Source organism: Pholcus phalangioides, unplaced genomic scaffold (genome assembly GCF_987345545.1).
Source record: "Pholcus phalangioides strain wild (caught in Gottingen) unplaced genomic scaffold, Ppha-v1.0 ptg000015l_1, whole genome shotgun sequence".
Taxonomy (NCBI): Eukaryota; Metazoa; Arthropoda; class Arachnida; order Araneae; family Pholcidae; genus Pholcus; species Pholcus phalangioides.
The window spans coordinates 76,886,754-76,905,688 of NW_028301608.1; the positions used below are offsets into that span (position 1 = coordinate 76,886,754).

The 18,935-nt window shown below is 38.1% G+C and overlaps 1 protein-coding gene across 1 annotated transcript in view; it reads right to left on the reverse strand.

Moving 5' to 3' along the window:
* Nucleotides 1-2,112: 2,112 nt before the first annotated feature.
* Nucleotides 2,113-18,935, reverse strand: part of LOC149076722 (protein Skeletor, isoforms B/C-like) — a 66,230-nt gene continuing 49,407 nt past the window's right edge. The window contains exons 11-16 of the mRNA XM_089244352.1: nucleotides 16,498-16,614; nucleotides 15,904-16,257; nucleotides 14,569-14,762; nucleotides 12,554-12,614; nucleotides 10,372-10,535; nucleotides 2,113-8,424 (exon numbers count right to left, since the gene is read on the reverse strand). Coding sequence (XP_089100478.1) covers nucleotides 7,051-8,424; nucleotides 10,372-10,535; nucleotides 12,554-12,614; nucleotides 14,569-14,762; nucleotides 15,904-16,257; nucleotides 16,498-16,614 — 2,264 coding nt within the window. The 3' untranslated portion in view covers nucleotides 2,113-7,050. The remainder of the gene's footprint in view (nucleotides 8,425-10,371; nucleotides 10,536-12,553; nucleotides 12,615-14,568; nucleotides 14,763-15,903; nucleotides 16,258-16,497; nucleotides 16,615-18,935) is intronic.

Here is an 18,935-nt window from a genome sequence, read left to right on the forward strand (position 1 = left end):
TTCTCCCCCACGCGCCTTTTCAGTATTTTGAAACCGTCATAAAAATGGACAACGCTGTTTATAATGAATACAATCAATTGAATTCAAAAGTTCGATCTCTTTTTTTGTGGTGACTTTGATAATTTCGTAGTCTTGAAGTCGAAAATGTGCCCAGGATTCACCTATTCATCTCTCGTCGAAAAAAGAATCGAAACACTGCGACTAAACTAAATGAGACAACACTAAAGAAGAACAAAATTTTCACTGGAAACGATGATCGCAATTACGGTTTTTAATTTTCCTCGCCGTGTCTCGTTACCTCAAAATACATGAATGGAAATCTCAAAATCATTTCAAAAATTCATTACAAATTTTTTTTTTTGTCCTGAACTTGAACTAAGGTGTGTTCTAAAATAACGGAGCCACGTGTAATTTTTTTTTAAGTATAAGTTTCTTTTTTTTATAAGAGCTGTTATACCCACAGCTTATAGTAAATCTTTTTCAGACAGAAACTTTGTTGAAATTTCAAAGGATAAAAAAATTATTGAATATTTTCTTTAAAGAAAGTGCCCAAAATGATAGAGCCACCCAACTTTATCGTATCGTTACGCAAATTTCGTCGCGTTTGATTAGTGAGTGTTCGTTGCTAGAATAGAGGGGAAGGTAAAAAAAAAACTTTTATGGTATTATTATACTCTGTATGGCACCAGAAAGACTAAAGGCCGTTCTCCTATGTTGACTAAACGTCAATGTGCGCTTCTACGCAAAATAACTTGGTTCCACACGTTTAAGGCAAATAACATCTCTTTTCCTGACGCGTAATTTATCTAAATCGCGTTCTTCAGCGTTGTAAATACATCTACCATCGCAAAATGCTTGCTCATCGTAAACAAGAAAGAATTCGATGGACTGCCAAAGGGCGTAATGTCATTTGGAGTGATGGTAAAAGTTTAATTTGGACGTCCAGATGACTGGAAATATTATTGGTATGAATGATATCAAAAAGAAGGAACTCAGCTGCCTCTAGTGTCGACAAGGAGGCGGAGGTGTAGCCGTCTGGGGTGAGTTCAATGTTAATAGAAAAGTGCAGTTAGCTGTTGTATCTGAATGTTCGAATTCTCAGCCGCACAAAAACCTACTACTCGTGTAAACAACTGTTGACATCTCAATTTCAACAGAATAATACACTATCTCACAGTGGAAATTCTACCTGGGAGTAGTTTCTTGCGAATGAGATCCCAGTAGTGGAGTGGTCTGCACACATGCCCTCCAGACCTTACTCGGATTGAAAACATGTGGGCTGCACTGGCACGTAAAAGCACACAAAACAATGCTAACAACATAAATACGTTAGGATTAGGCAGGGCCGTCTTAAGAGCATCATGGGAACCCGGGCCAAGTGATTTTTCTGAAGATGATTTTTTTGTGATTTTTCCCTACCGAGAAAAATTCTTGAAAATTTCAATCTGTTCTCATTTTTGTGAGGCCCCCTCTTTTTTGAAGGCCCCTGGGCCGTTCCCGGGTGGGCCCATGCGTTAAGACGGCACTGGGATTAGGACCACCTCACACACACACACACATTCAGAACACACAGTCCAGCATGTACCAATACGATACGTTAGAAATTCCGTAGAGGAATATGTACAAGGTGCGTGTGCAGTTAAGTAGTAGTAGCTGTACTGCCATCATGCCGTATGAGCATGACAAGAAATACAGAAATGTTTCAGAACTCGAACTGGTGATCTTCAAAGTATGGCAAGACATGGCACTGCAGCGTTGTCAAAAATTTATTCAATCGAAGCCTGGACGAGTGTTTGACATTATAAAGAACAATGGAAAAGTTATTGGACGTTGAAAATATAATTCGACTTGAGTTTATTTGAGTGGCTTTATGCCTTTTGGGACAGGACTTTATATTCCACTGTTCGATCTATTTTTTTTTTCTGTCATAAGAAATGTAGATACATATGGAATTATTATTATCGTTTTGTTCCTATGCAGTAAGGGATTTTTAATAAAAAATAATTTTCACTTTGAGAAAATAAATTCTGTTATAGAATATTACATGTGGCTTTATCATTTTGGGACACACCTTATTTATAGGTCGAAATGAAGTGCGATATAGGCCATAGCTACAGACACATTATTTTTTTATTTATTTTTCGATAATGACAGTACAGAGGAATGATACTTTTACACATATTATGTAGGTCCATAAAATATTTATGATGAACACAAAATACTTGATCATTCGAGCATTTCAAACGGAGAAGTAGCGTCAACATGATGACGCTTTCGAGATTATTTCTCGCATGGATTCATGGTATATATAAAATATATTTTTTATTCGACTTTTCTAAAAATATCATGCAAAATACAGTAGAATCTCGTTACAATGAATACGATTAACGAGTAAAGTTCCAAAAAAGTAGTGTTTTTTTTTTTTTTTAATTTTCTATTTTTTTTTTTTTTTAATGTTTGTGAATGACAATATAAAGCTTGACAGAGGATAAAAACGGTTCATCAATTGTAAATAATGAGTAAAGTGATGAAAGTTTCGATTTATGTAAACTGGACGAAGAACCGCGAATATCCATATATAACGACTTCGGAAGCATTGTCATTCCCCCTCAGAAAAGAGTTCGAGTTTGTCAAAACAAAAAAAGGTGAACCTGGATGTTGTTTGGTTGGTCAGTATGCATGCTATATAAGGCACTTTTTTCTTTTCGATTGCATTTGGTAATTGAACCGATTCCAGTAAACTGCGATTGAGCACAATAAATATGAATATCCCAAACTGCTTCTGTTGGCTTTTTATTATTCTTTAAATAACTGCGCTAAATTGACCGAGCATTTCGGTGTTTCAATACATAAAAAGTATTATTCAAAACTAGAGAAACTTTCGCATAATAAATTTCAATGGGCGTTGAATGAAGTTTTCATTTATTTTGATGGGTTTTTTTAAATTTCCGTTTACAAGGTTTTTTTTCCCCCTTCCCCTCCGAGTTCTTTGTTACGAGATTCTACTGCATTATCAAACTCGTTTTCTCTCGAACGCTTCATTTATCTCATCTCGTAGTTTCAATCGCGATGTTTTGCTGGAAACGAAGTCGTATACTGTGGGAAAAGATGCTTCTCATAGAATGCCACCAGTTGTTGACACAGAGAAATACGTGAAAATCAAAAGCCTTCGACTTCGTAAACCGAACCGAACCCGGACATATCACCAAAAAAAAAAAAAGTGAAGTGAGAAATCAAGATCACTTTGGTCGAATAACCCTTAAACTTCACTGTTAAAAGAGAAACCTGGCTCGTGTTGCTCCAAAATTCATTGGAGTCCAGACTTCCTCAGCATTCACGGTTGAGATTTTTTGGCAAAAATTAAGAACGTGGATTATAAGTAAGCACCGAGCTGTAGGAATATGATTATTCTTCGGAATAGTTGTGTGTAACACACTATAAAAATAAAACGTAAAACGAGTTATGTATCTTTCTCCTATTCACTTTGCACGTGCGGTATGTATCCTTTCTCCTCCGAATGCTTCTTTGAAAAAAATATATAATCGCGTATAATAATAAATATAAATCCCGTTCATCTCTTCGTTGGAAATTTTTTGATGAGACCAAAGCCGTCTTAACACATAGGCGCACCCTGGCAGGGATGCAAAAAGAACTTTATGGCAACGAGATCCGATAAAAATTTTCGACAGTGATTTGGTTAAATTGGTTATCGGATATTTCTCACCAGATCGAGCCCCAGAAAATCCTGAGATGCTGTTGTGGCGGACCTGGAAGAAGCTTTTTTTATTGATGAGTTGGAAGGAAAATGAAGAGGTAGCACAGTCAAAAATGTGTGTCGATTACATAATACTGGCAGAAAATACTCATACGGTACTAATTGTTCGTCGACGTGGTGAGTCACAAGTGTCACGAAGTCGAAATTGATCTTCTCTATTCCACTATACCGTCGTAATGCTTTCAGCATCTCCCAAGGTCATTTTATAAAATATATGCATGTACGTGGGTGGGAAATAAAATGAAAGAAACAGATAGTTTTCGAATCGATTGACTTTTCTTTTTTAGCATAATTTCCTTTTTTGCATAATCATCGTAGAGACAATTCGGTTCGTTGAATAAAATTATTAAACGAGTTGTGTTAAACGTTGTACTAAACGAGAAATGTTTCGTAATTTTTTAAATATATATATAATTTTTGTTGATGGACGGAAAAGAAATAAAAATTACTGATCGAAAATTCAGGATAAAAATTTTTAAAAATTTAGTTTAAAAAAATCATAAAAAATGTATATTGGAAACGAGTTTAATTAAACGAGTCATTACACCTTTGGTTCCTAGAAATTGGTTTTTTTTTCAAAAATACCTGTGAAAATTACTTGAAAAGAAATTGTAAACAAAGCGTTACGGAAAAGAAACGCCGGTCAAAAATAGTTGCTCTATCTGCAGGAAATTTCTGTATTCATAATAAACTTTTTTTCACTTTTCACCCATAAACGGTCTTTTTATACGTTAGTTATCTGTCCCTCAGTGATATTCTATTATATTCTAAGTGTGGCTGGCCAACCCTTCAATGGAGACGTACTTTCACCTGCATTTAGTTCCAAAGAACGAGTGCAACTCAAAGAAAGAAGAAAATTAAAAACAATAACAATCGAACCAAACTCATGAAACCAATCATTGTCCTACATACCTGAGATATGGTAATAGACTGTCGGGAGCGAAAAAGACAACCACATTGACTGCAGAACAAAAGTGTTATCGAATACCGACAAATGCAGTGCAGTTAGAAAATACCATATAACAGATATCAAGAATAATCCGTTCAAAATCAAAGAGAACTCTTCAAACGATCTACACCATGAATAAAATTTAAGAGTCGGGGGCAATTAAAGAAGAGAAGATATGTGGCTGAAATATCAGTTGAGACTAACGAGGTAGTAAAATTCTCTGGAAAGAAACTGTTGAAATATTCAAATTAAGGGATGGATTCAGAAACAAAAATTTTGCGATAAAGGTGCTCAATACACAGAGTACTCGATGAAAGTTTCAAGGTATTTCAAAACCACCCGAAAATTCAAGGATGCTAGGCACAAGGGGATGTTTTTCAAAGCTTGAATCTAACGATAGTACCAATCACCCTATAAACCCGCCACCATTATAGAAACAGACTCTTAAAAGCAGTTTAAACGACCTGTCGAGTCTAATCAACGAGTTGATGGTCTTCTGGAGAAATTCGAACGACAGCGAAAGCCTGTCAAACTCCAGGTGGGGGAAAATGTGAATCGGTGGATCTTGGCAGTCTGCAATCTACAGCATTTTTCGTAAAGTTGTAGGAAATTAAAGGAATTAGTGGCAAATGCCACAAACTCTGATTCTATAAAGAGTGGAAATGCTGCAAAAACAACTATATACAACAGATATTATGAATAACTGTTGTGTATAAGACAATATTCCGAGATAGTTATACTCATTTCATTCATGGCCGATTTCTACACCACAGTAATACCACCTGTACTTCCTAGATTATTTATAGGCTATTCCTAAGGACAAGAATTTTTATTGCACCGAGGTTAAATCAAAACGATTAAGCAACTTCAAAACGATATTAATCTCTGGTTCGAAAGTGCACTTTCATAAATTTGATGTATTCCATCTATAATGATACGTTTCTCCGGTCCCTTCAATATCGGTATATTGGAGTTTCACTGTATTTTGCTCTGCATTTAAAAAGGTATATATATATGCACGGTGTTATATATATATATATTTATATATATATATATGTCGCAAAATAAAGGTCAAGAAGTTCCCGAAGCTCAGACGTGGCACAACATAATGCAGTTACTACCACACAAAAATCAAAGGCGTTTGTTACAGAACAAAACTTTACAGTATTTTCCTTTATTGAGTTTTACTAGCACGGCCGCAACTGGGGAGGGGAGAAATGTGGGTCCGCTACCCCGGGAGCCGGACTCGAAGGGGCACCGAATTTAAACTTTAAATGCTCCTTCTACATCGAACGGGATGCCAAAATACGTGCTTGCCCCGACTGACAAAGTATTCAAACGATCGTATTTACTAGTTCTGTCCAGTGTTGCTCGTTCAAAAATCTCTGCGCTAGGGTACGAACAGCGTGGTTCGTATTAATGCACGGTGTTTTTCGGTTCTACAAATTGCCGCCGTTACGAATTGGTTAAGAAACTTGAAATTCCGGTTTTTAGCCAACCCGTAACGGCGCCGACTCGTAGAAATGAAAACCAGCGTGCACTATGTACGTTAGAGGTTCGTTGTGAATATTAACGTGGGGATGTGTGTCTGGCTTTTCTACTATGTTCGTACCTTAAGCAGTAAAGTAGAATAACCAAATCTGTTTTTGATAATGAGCAACTTAGTTTCCTGCACTGGGATTACAGTAATGGTATTCGGGTATGCGCAATGATTTGGTTATTATGCGCTGAATAGAGAGAACTGAGATCTCTGGAGGGGTATTAAGCATTACTATTTAAAGAAAAGTTCAGAGCGTACGAAAAAAAAATACAAGGTAAAAAGTAGGAGCACGTTTCTTACCCCCCTTTCCCCACGCGATCAAGTTGTGACCATGCGACCAAAAATTTTATAACAAACTTCTGGTGTACGAAAAATAACGTTACTTCTCATTGAAAAAAATCAGTATTTGAAAAAAAAGATAAGTACAGTATATCTCTCAAAAAATAACAATAATTATCATGGGGTGGAAACCAAACCATTTTGGCCTACCAATATTCTAGTATGTTTTATATTATTTGTTATGTTTTACTTCCAGACTTTGTATTAATTTTTATTACTTTATTTGCATACGTATAGTGCATCTGTACATGAGGTCATCTGATGATCGCAACAGCGAAGTTATTCCTCCCATCTCCGAGATGGTATCAATGATGATGCTTTAAAGTTTTACTGCGTTTGCGACGTATCCCGACTATATACAATTTTCTTCAATCCGCAGTCGAATTCCGGGGTACGTCGCCGCATTCCGAAGGTATAGTGGATCGGCATCATGTGACGTTTGCGATTTCAATATGATACCCAACAATTACGCGATGCCCACAAGAATCTGACGGATAAAACGACCGAAAACATCCAAAGGAAAGAAATCGTGTTGCGAGTACCCGAGCTCGTAGGTCCCTCGTCGCTCGCCGTATCTCGATATTCGGCGCTCCTTCCCCGCCGCGATTTCGGCGCGGAAGAATCTATGATCCTGTCCAGAGGGTCATCTGTGATTAGTGAGAGAACGTGATGAAGAACGTACACGTTGTTTCCCTTCTTTTTGGGCACTACGATGGGTAATGTCGGCAATAAATTTTTGCCCTTTTTGGACTGGCCTTCTCGCAACACGAACGGCAACAGAGCCGTATCCGAGTTTCCACGAGACGGACTCTTCCTTCTCGGCGAAGAGGATTCGACAAAAGGGAAAGCCTCGATTTGCGCTCGAGTCAGGCTGTTCTTGGGTTTTTTTCGGATGGCTTCAGCTGAACTATCGTCCGAGCCGACGAGCTGTCGCTGCACGAGCACAGGAACGTGTCGGCTATTCTTGAGCAAAGCTCGATCGCCGTGCATACGAGGGACTTCGATGAAAGATCTATCGAAAGTGCCATTTTGTTTGACTACGATCGGAAGGAAACCGTTTTCGAAATTCAGGCGCGATTCGGCCTGGATCGGGTAACGTCCCATCTCGAGGGTTCCCTGTCGCATGGTTTGAGTGTTATCGCTGGAACTCACAATGGGCTTCCACCATGGGGTGTGGCTACGTGTTGTTCTAGTTGGTACAGTGGAGAATTCGGCAATCGCGGACGAAGTCAATCTAACATTAGATGTACGATGCCGCTTTTTTGTCGCGTCTGAAACAAAGGGTGTTCTAGACGCGGGTGAGTATCTAACAGCACCGCCGTAGTTACCGTTCGCGGATTTTGATTTCTGCACGCTCGGAAAATCTGAATATTTTACAAACATCATATTTTTGGGATAGCTGGAGAGTGTGGATGCAGTGGTTGAGTAATATGATACTGGTGCTGTGGATGGAAAAAGATGGCTTCGCTTCTTGTTTGATAATGCGTACGATTTTGTGTAAGCATCAGTACGAATAGGATTTTCCGTCGCTTTGTTAGGCCTGAACGACAATGTAGACTTTATGTTCTTGGAAAAATCGTCATTTGGTATATTTACAGTTGCTTTGTCATCCGCAGGTGACATATGCGTGAAGTGATAGGAGTACGAGCCATCGTCTTCATCAACGGGATTCTGCTTTCTGGGAAGTTTCTTGTCCTTAACTGAATTCCACGTTACGTTTCTGACATATGCAACGCTAGCATCGGTATCCAAAGATGGTATATATTCTTCGCACGAATCTACTACGTGTATTTTCCAACCTAAGTAGCGATGAGTGTAGCACTGTAAAATAAGAAGATAGTTTATTAGAATGCATTTGATACAATATCATTTTGTTAAATGATTATGTATTTACATAATGTTGTGGGGTAAAAATAAGGAACGTTATTTTCCGATAGCAATAAACAAAAATTGCATCTCGAATGATGATGCATTGTCAAGTATATAAGTTAATGAAAGCAATCGTGTTCAAGATGTTGGTTGAAGATCCTTTTGTGAATAATAATTGAATTAAAATATTTTAATTATGTAACATTTTTTACCGTAATGCTTAAAAAGAAAGTGTTTCTTGTTTTCGTCGAAATCGCATTTTCGAACCATGACACCTTTCCAACTGTGAGCTGCACCATTGCACCCATCATCCTACCCTCCTTAACAACAGTGTTCAAAATTAAGAGATCGAACACAATTTTTCGAATATCTCAAACAAAAATCCTGACACAAACTTGATATGAATGTATTTCAGTATGATGCTGGTAGCAATTTATAACAAAAGAAAGAAGAATCCAATGATAAAGGAAAATAACAATGAAAAACGTTTCTTCAATTTATACCACACAAAAATGAAAGTTACCCATTCGTGATTGTCAGTAACTCTCATAAGATCAGGAATGTCTGACTGCCGTTGCAAGCAGACGCCTAAAATTAGACTAATGGTCGCTTCTAACAGCAGCAGCATACGGCCACGTAGCATTGAGACACCGTTGAGACAGTTGATGAGTTCTAGTAGCAGGGTGCACCTCCTCCTCTAACACTAAATTACTCCTTTCATGCAGTTCTCGGCTTTTGGGTGGTTAAAGATTTGCAATTGACTTCCCAAGTGCATCCCAGACATTTGTGGACGAGGGTTGACTATAATGCTGTCTTAACACGTGGGCGTACCCGGGCACAGCCCGGAGACCTCAAGTGCACAAGGGGCCTCGTGATAATGAGATTTGGTGCTATGATTTTCAAGACTAAGTGTAGAAATTTTTATAAGCAGGTTGTTTTTGTAAATTAGGGGTCACAAAATATCCCTCTGTCAAATGCATAGAATGGTGGGTTTCAGGCTGGATGTAGACTTGACTATGAAAAAAGTTTGCGCCCCTCCAAAGTTTGAAACAGACTTTCATTTCGTTCATGGAGAGCGAAATGAATTCGAAATAAGAATGTCATGATCGCATCCCCCCTCTAACGTATTTAAAAACCACACGTTTTACACCCGAAAACAACACGTTGGTTCCTTTCCTTTCCTGGCTCGGGAATTCTTACGACGCGCACCTTTTTTTTTTTTTGATATAGAAAAAACTAAGGCGACTGTATAAGGATATATTCTAAAGAATATATAGGAAATACATACAAGAGTTGCAGAGAAATCACATTTCTCTCATCACTTTCCACAAACAAAGGAAGAATATCACGCTACTGCACACACGCCTGTTGGGCAATGAAAACGTTGTTGGTTGTTAGGTGATGCTACTCAACCAATGGGGGGAGTTTTCCACTGAGTTAGTACTGACCCTGTTTTTTGGCAGAGAGGTTTTAGGCGATGGTCGGGAAACATATCGCGTGAAATTTTGTGAGTTTGCTCCCTCTTTCATTCGCTCGAGCAGGCAAGACAGTAGAAAGATGATCGATTGGCGAATCATCTATGGTCTACCTGGGATTGAATGAAGTACCAAAAGATGGTTAAGCTGAGTGATCCAAAGGTTTCTTATTTTTGTTTGATTTATGAGTGAGCGTTTGGGTATTGTTTATCTGACCAAGCTTGTAAAATGTTATTGTTAAAGTAGTAAAATTAAAAGATCAAAATAAAATAAGTTTATAACATAAAATTTGAAGTATTATTTTTACTGTGCAATGTCCTCTCCTTATATATATTGTCATGAAAACGACCCGCGACAAGAAGACAGTTAAATGGAGTTTTATAAGCTTTCATTTCAGTTAGGATAAATGCATAAGAACTCTTACCTGGTAATAGAGTAAATCGGGTGTGTTTTCATCAGGCCTGAATATAAGCTTTCCCGCCTTTCCTCTTTCACATCGAAGCTCTAGATTTTGTTGAAATTCGTCGAATGTATCGAAATCACTGGCTTGCATGTCATCCGGCAACTTGTATTCACACATTCTTCCCACTTGGAATACAAATGATAAAGCATCAACCAATTATAAGAATAACTAAATTGCAGATTATACGCATTGACGCATTGGGTAATTTTACGTATAATGTGCAGAGTATAATTATGTTTATAGAATTATCTTTATTTATCAGGAACGAGAATCGATTAACATTTTTTACCAATAATCGAAATTTTTTTTCTTCATTGATCGAGTTTTTAATCGGTTATTTTTAAATTTTGACCATCTGTGACAAGCGTAGTATTTGTAACGATACAATATAAGCCTATGCCATATAAATTTCTTTTGTTCGTTTTACGAACCCATTTGTTGTAAATAGAAGAATAGACAAAGACATTTATGAGATTCGCTGGAAGCAATTCAACATATAGTGTTAAACTGTTTGCCAAGTCCTAGATTTTCTTTGCGAGGAGATTGGTGTTTTTTTTTGTTTTTAATTAGATAGCTTCAAATTTTAATACAGGTGCTTCCAGGCGCGGATCTATGGGAGGGGGGGGGGAGGTGGATACAGTAGGAAATCTTTTGAAGGGCGTTTCGCTCCCAAATAGTAATGCAGTTAGATTCCAGAATACGGGAATTGCTCTATACAATGGAGACACAACATTTTAGTTTTGTCATCTGTAAATCCCATTGAATTCGAAGCCAAATTCACTCAGTTTTTTTGTATAAACTTGTATTTCCTCGTGACAAAAAATTTAATGAGCAGGAAATTCTACATGACTATCATTGAAATTGAAAGGTGCTGGAAAATGCAATAATTTGGCTGTTCTTTCCAATGAAATGAGTATAAGTTCGGTCTGCGGGCTGAAGTTATGGTGTTGACGGTGTATGGAGTCACTGCAATAAACCTAAAACAATATTAGGCTAGTTAAAAAGTTCAAGATAAATAACTTTCTAATTAGTCAGGCATATTGTTAAATGACCAGGCTCTATGCAATAAGCAAGATTTCCTAATCCACCTTCGACATATACAAAATTTGGTGGGACATTAATCCAAATATTTAGATTTGTATTAAAAATATACGCACAACCGAAAATAAGTTATGAGATTTGGATTTCTGCTGTATCTAAGTAAGTTAAGTATCTGTAAGTTAAAAGATTTAAACGGGGGTTTTTTCTATATCGGTTTTGAAACAAATCAAACTTCTGAAAGGAAATTCCAATCGAATTCATCGACTTCATTACCTTAACAAAAAATTTCAATCTTGAAATAAAAAGAAGATTAATCATTAATATTTGGTAATGTTGACGTACTCGTATGCATATGTTCAAATCAGGGCCGGAACTGCAAGGGGCGTGAGCGACCTGGTTGACTCGACCCATGTCTCCGGTCAGCTGTTTCACTTGCTTGGGAAGTGTTTTCGTGATCGGTATATCGTGCTATAGTAGCTAAACGGAATCGACGAGCGACTCTTCCACAACTGTTACTTCCAAGGTTGCAATATCACTTGGTAAGACACTATTTGCTAGTACTGAGTGTCGACGGCTCCACGTGAAGGGATTGTATGCACGAGTACCACGCGTTTGTGGTATAACCGATGCACTAACCGTGCATCTAGAGGGGAAAGATTTAAGTGGTGTAGTTGTCGTTACGTTATATAAGCCGTCGCGTGCTTAACTTTTGGACGCGAGTGTAGTTGGCATTTTCAAGACTGGGAGATTGTGTTAAAATTTTAATTTTCTTATCTATTCTAATTAATATTTCCCAAGCTATTGTGACTTTCTCAGCTCGATTCCCCGTTTTAGGGGCACAGTTCGTTCTTTATATTTTATCTTAACTCCAGAAAGGATCATATAATTTTTATTCCTTTCGGACGCTTTTGTGAAACGGGCTAAAAAATATTAGTGAATGAAATTTCTTGCCCTCAGAAAAACGTTCCAGCAGCCCTATTGAGCTTCCGGAAATGCCTCCAGTCATTAAGGACAGAAAACGGTGTTGACAGAACGAAGCGAGATAGCAATAATTATAGCTGAGAAAGAAAGTGAAAAGAATCCATGTATTGTATATACTCACTCGCCGTCGGAGAGTAATTACCGCGCCTGTCACGGGAAACGCCACCGTACAGCTTAGACTTCTGTAAAGAAACAATTTATGGAAGATAATTCGTTGGCACATAAATTAAGCTCAACGTAACACAATTAAACGATGTAATTTTCAAAAAAAGTTCAGTTCATGTACATGCGAGAGAGAATATCTGCAGGTAGAAACAAAATTCAAAACAACAACCGCGACGAAAAAAATCAGATTAATAAAATAACAATAAAGAAACGTCGATTCCTTCTCTATCTTTTTTGAATGCTGATGTAAAAATTGATTGGTCAATCGTTTATTTAAATGGGGACTAAGCGGTGAAATAAAGAGAGAGAGAAACGTTCACGCTATTTCAAAGAAACTGAGACGAACAGAGGTTTCAGAGATTTGAAACTGTTGGAGCCTTTTGGAAAGTTGAGAAAACTTTTGTTTCTCCCAAGAGGTGTCACAACCTTTAAGGCTTGAAAAAAAAATCATTTTTCAGAGATATTGGCTCTAAAAAATACTTCATTTTCATTGGGAATCAAAAAAAAAAAAAAAAACACGTTTGATCAAATGTGGAAAACTCATAGGGAAATATCATTTCCGAAGTTTTCAATAGCTGACTGATGCGAAGATGAATTGAGGAAACAAAATTATACTGCCTTTGCTGAGAATCCAACCCACGTCCTCTCACTGACCAGATGAGCGCGCTAGACAATTACGCTACAAAGGGAACGAACCTTTCTTTTTAGGGTTCGTGTGCGCCGAACAGGATCCCTCTATATGAGATTTAACTCCGGCCAAAGCTCACTATTACTGCTACTGCCACAAGATAGCGATTTATCCATTCATCGGATTCGTACTGACTGTCGATCTGCCTGTCAATACGACTATCAGTGTACGGTCCCGTCCAGCGCACACGAGCTCTCAGGAGAGAGATTCGTTGCCTTTGTAGCATAATGGTCTAGCACGCTTATCTAGAAAGTGAGAGGACGTGGGTTCGATTCCCCGCAAAGGCAATTGAATTTTCTTTCCCGAATTTATCTTCGCATAAGCCAGCTATTGAAACTTTCGCATGATCAGCGGAGAGAAATATCATTTATCCCCCCACAACTCAGTTTTACTTGTACTCAATACACGCCCTACACGTATTTTGTGATAAAAATTGAATTAAATGAAAATATGTTCGCAAAAAAAAAGATGAAATTACACACAAATTGTTACCAGTCTTGTAATTTTGGCTTTTTTCACATAATATTTTTGTTATATTCCACATCCATATTTTTTTATGGGCATCTTTTTTCAGTCGCTTCGTCGGGCCTTTGTCTGTTGCGGACTTTGTACTTGCGATTATTACGTAATCGACGACCATTTAAGCAAGTTTGATCAATTTCGTTCATAATATGAACAATATGATGCTATATAATATGAGGGGTTCGCAACCATAGTAGATTGTAAAAACCCTGTTTTTACAAATTTTGTAAAGGCAGGGCACTAAAAAAATGATAGTTTTAACTAAACTTAACACATATTTAATTCCTTTACATCACTTGATCTGAATTAATTGTCTATCAAAGACTGAGGTGTTGTTATCCATAATAAAGATAAATGGACATGGTCTACTGTGGTTGTGAACCTCTCATATGACAATATTATATATAATGATATGATAATATACTATATTGATGAATTTATCACATTGGATATCGATGACTAAGTAATGATCTCCAGCTCGCATTGGTAAATATGATAAATGGTCAATGAATTATTCAAATTTGTGGGGCATCGTGTACGAACTTCAGTCTAGCATGAGGAATTCGATCAGAAACGTTGGTTGTATTTGCACATACTAATAGGTTATTATTATAACACGTTCTTCTTTTTTTTGCAAAGTTATTTCATACTATTTATTTATTGCTCTTTTACATTCTAAAAAAAGTGTAAACAACAACAGGCTGTGCTCCATTACGTGGGAACACCTCCATGCAACAAACTTATACATGTGAAAATTTTACCTTTTTCTCTGCGTCTGTTTTGTGTTCGAATCCACCTTCTGGATCATCAGTAATGTACAGAGAATGTTGCCTGGCGGAATTCTCGGTATCGTCGCCTCCTTCTACGACAAAAGTGTAAGTCTTTCCTCTCTGTACCGTGATTTCTGGAATCAAGTAACCGTCGATGTACCACGCGATACCCCATCCCACGTCACCTGTTAAAAGAAAGTAGAGAAAAAAATCAAAAGTCATTAGTTTTTCGAATGCGAATCAACGGCGATTGCACAAAAAGGACGCAAAGCTATGTAGCACCTCACATTATGATTTAATATACAGGATGCATAGGTAACAGGGAGTATGGTATTTCACTGGTGAACCGTTGATCCTATAGGCATACTTCCAATTAGAAAAATAATTCAAATAACGTGTCGTACTCAGATATGTCATTCATGTTGCAAGGGCATTGTGTAATTATAAAAATAAAAATGTTAACTTTCTATACGGACACCCTCTGCTCAAGAACCCAATTAGAAAGTTGTTGCCCTGTCTCTCCTGATGCCAACAAAAAAAATCCAAGTTTTTAAGTGCAGTATTCAATGAGATAATCCAATTCAAAAGACGGAGGAAAGCATCATCGACACATAGGCTGGTACAGAAAGGGAGCGAGGGGGGAGGAGGAGATCGCTCTCTCGTTCAGTGAAAAAGTTGTAAAATTATTTGCATAGGCGTCAGGGAGAAGTGGACATTCACCCCGTTCGCTATACACGCCCTCGATGATTCGTGCCCCCCTCCCTGTTTGACCCCACTTTTTGCCTTTTTTGGGACACTTCCTTTTTGTTTATTTCCACGTGAAACCGTAATTGGCGATTCGGTGTTCCAATGGGTAGTTATTTACCCCATCTCAAGCCCCCTTCATCGTTACTCTACCGATTCCTATAGCAGTATAGTGCGCTTTGAAACGAGGGGTTATAACATTGGGGGTGAATACGTAAGCTCACCTAACACCCAAAAGGGCTTTATTTCTTTCTACCTAAGCAGTGGAACTTTTAGTTTCGATTGTTGTACCTTAATGTTGAACTGACTACTATAAAAGTTACAAACTCAATAAAATAATTTTAATTAATAGTAATTAATTAATTAATTTAATTTAATAAAACTTTTTTTTCCAAACAACTTTTCTTTTATGTTTATTTCATGTTATCATATTGACGTTTTCTTTTTTTTCAAAAAGTGAAATATAGAGTTTTGGCATAACGTTAAGGAGTCTGTATTTGCTTATGCATGGGACAAGGATAGAAAAACACAATGTTATGCATTTCCATATAATGAATATTGACACCAAACCATAAATCGTACCCGTGATCGACTGGTAACCTTTCTGACCACCAGCCGGTCCGATCTGCGCTCTGAACGTTCTGTCGGCTGGGCACACGATCGGTGGAACTTTCCAAGCGATAGATTTCGACGTTACTCTGCTAGAAGTAACTCTGCTTGCCGCCGCGTATGGCTTACGACGACGGCGATCCGAAGTTAATGTTGCAATAGTAGGTTTCGGCTTACGAGCCCGACCGGAATTCGTAGTCGGTTTCTGTGTCGGTCTGACCGTCGTCGTAGTCGTCGTTGTTGTGGCTCGAGTTGTCGTCGAAGTCGGTTCTGCAGGTTGAGGACAATTCCATTGCGGCGGGCGAGCGAAGTCGACAAAAACATCACCTTTGGAACAAAAACGTGAGAATCGAGACGCTGCATTTTTATTTAAAAACCCTTTCATTGAAATTCAAAAACACATCAACCATGCAGGAAAAAAAAACTATATTAAAGTCCGAGGTCAACAGAAAGTGTTAAACCTGCTCAATATGATAAAAATAGCTATCTCCGAACGAGAAAAATTAACTCTCGTTGAGTTAAGAATGTTTTTTTGGGTGATCTTTCCACGTCCGGTGACAACCATACCTTTGGATCTCATAGGCCCATGATAAGACACTTCACCTCTGTTATTGACTGGTCCGATAGCCCAAACTACAGCTTGAGGTCCATCAGAATATATGTGCTGATCATATTTTTCGTCGACTAAAACAAGAAAAACATACGATTATTTTTATAGAATTACTTTAATGAGGGATTTTTTTTCCCTTGTTTTACTAATAAATGCACGTGTCAAAAAACTTTTCATAATTCTAAATTGTCAACATTTATTATTAAAGATTTCCATGTAAGTTTCCATTCCAAGTTTCCATTCCAAGTTTCAATGTAAGAGACTGAACCACGAAGGATTGTGGTGTTAAAAAGTTGCAACTTTTTTTCGCTACCACATCGCTATTATTGTTGGTTTGACTCCAAAAACCACTACTTCAAGTCCATTATATAAATTAGTTTATCAAAAAACATACTAATTAGAAATACACGGGGTTTTTAGCAAAAAACGTGGTTCAACGCAGAAATGAACTACCATGAACTCCTAAACTGGTATCTTTGGAAAATGCTTTCGTTTCATTTATCAGTTACATACGACACCTTTCCTTGTAAAGCCAGGTTCACATCCACAACACTACGCTGCACTAATCCGCGAAAAAATCCAGTTATTTGCGGTCGAACTGCGCACAGCACTGTTGATTTGGACAGCGAGCAGCACAATATTACGTATCCTCGAGCTCGTCGTCGCACGATTCACTCGAATCACTCATTTTAGTCGTAACGTCAAAGAGAGAGAGAAATTCGCTCATTCCTGCGCATTCTATAGAGATGGCGTTCTCTCATTTTCAGATGATCGATTCAGATGACGATTCAGATGCGATGATCGATGCTAACGCGCGCTCCACATGGAACAAGCTGCTCGACTACTGAACCCTCGCTCCGTTCAACGTTGCTCTGCACCCTTCTGCTCTGCTTTGAGCCCACTATCAGTTTTTTACGTGGCACAGCGGGTATGGACCCGGTCTTATGCTTCTTTTTTCACACACTCGTCATACTATACTCCCTCCCCCCGCCTCTAGCATGATCTTCACTCTACTACTACTACTACTAGACCACACATTCACGTCAACTGCGGTCACAACCACACGTCCACATTACTTTGAGGAATTTCTAACGAATTCGTACATGTTGGAATGTGTGTGTACGTGTTGTGAACCTAACGTGTGAAGTTTGTTACTATTTAATGCTTGTTATGTGTAGTGCTTTCTTTCTTTCAAACCGAGCACAACTCAGGTCTATCGCCATCTATGGGCAATCTAGTGAGTTGTGTCGGAAGTGTAAGTGTGTGTACCTAACAGTCTGAGTGCGTATCTAGTGTTGTGTCTGATTTTTCAGTGCTGTCATCTACGTTTCAGAAGTGTAGGGAATGAAATGTAATGATTGAATTACATTTATACCGTTTGTAGGTCTGTTGCTCTCTGTGGCGAGACTTTTTAAAGGGGAGATCGGCTCGCATTAACGCCGACCACCACTGTGACGACGGTGAGGTTCGAATCCGGGACTTCACGATGCGAGTCCTATGTATTCTCCTACGGCTTGTGGTGTTGCGGGAAGAAACTTAAACGAATACAGTGCGTGAAAAGGAAATCAAATCAGTGCTACGAGTGGCGAATGTTTGACATTTTTTCTGTTTCGAAATGAGTGAAAAATTCCTCAAAATGAAACATATTTCTCATTTGAAGAAAAACTTGACATAATTTCTGAAATTGATGCTGTTGTAAAGAAAAAGAATGTGGCATCAAAATACGGCATATCTCCATCTACTCTTTCAATGTTTCTGAAAAGTCGGACAAAATTTGAATTGCAAATTCAAACAGCAGTTATAGGATCCCATAGGAAGATCAGACTTTTGAATTTCCAAGATGTGGATGCAGCTGTCTTTACCTGTTTTCAAGACATTCGTTCCCGAAATGTGCCAATAACCGGTCTACTCACACTCGAAAAAGCTTTAGAATTCGCAGGGGCTTTTGGATGCGAAAACTTTCAAGTAAGTGTCGGCTGGCTGAATCGCTTCAAAGAACGGTACGGTGTGGTAGCAAAGCAGATTTGCGGAGAAGCAAATTCAGTTGACATGAAAAATGTGAATGAATAGAAAGCTCGTGAAATAGCGAAAGTGATAAAGTCATACGATCCTTCTGATGCAACGCAGACGAAGCCGGAATCTTTTTCCAACTGTTTGCCTAACAAAACTTTGACATTTAAAAAAGACAAGTGCATTAGTGGCAAAAAGTCCAAGCAACGCTTGATTGCTTTGTTTTGCTGCAACATGAACGGAACCGAAAAAAGAAAAGTTTTAGTGATTGGCAAATCTGCAAATCCATGGTGCCCGAAGAACGTGAAATCACTTCTTCGTGATTACAAATGAAGTCGAAGGGCGTGGATGACTACAGGAATTTTTAATGAGTAGCTAGTTAAGT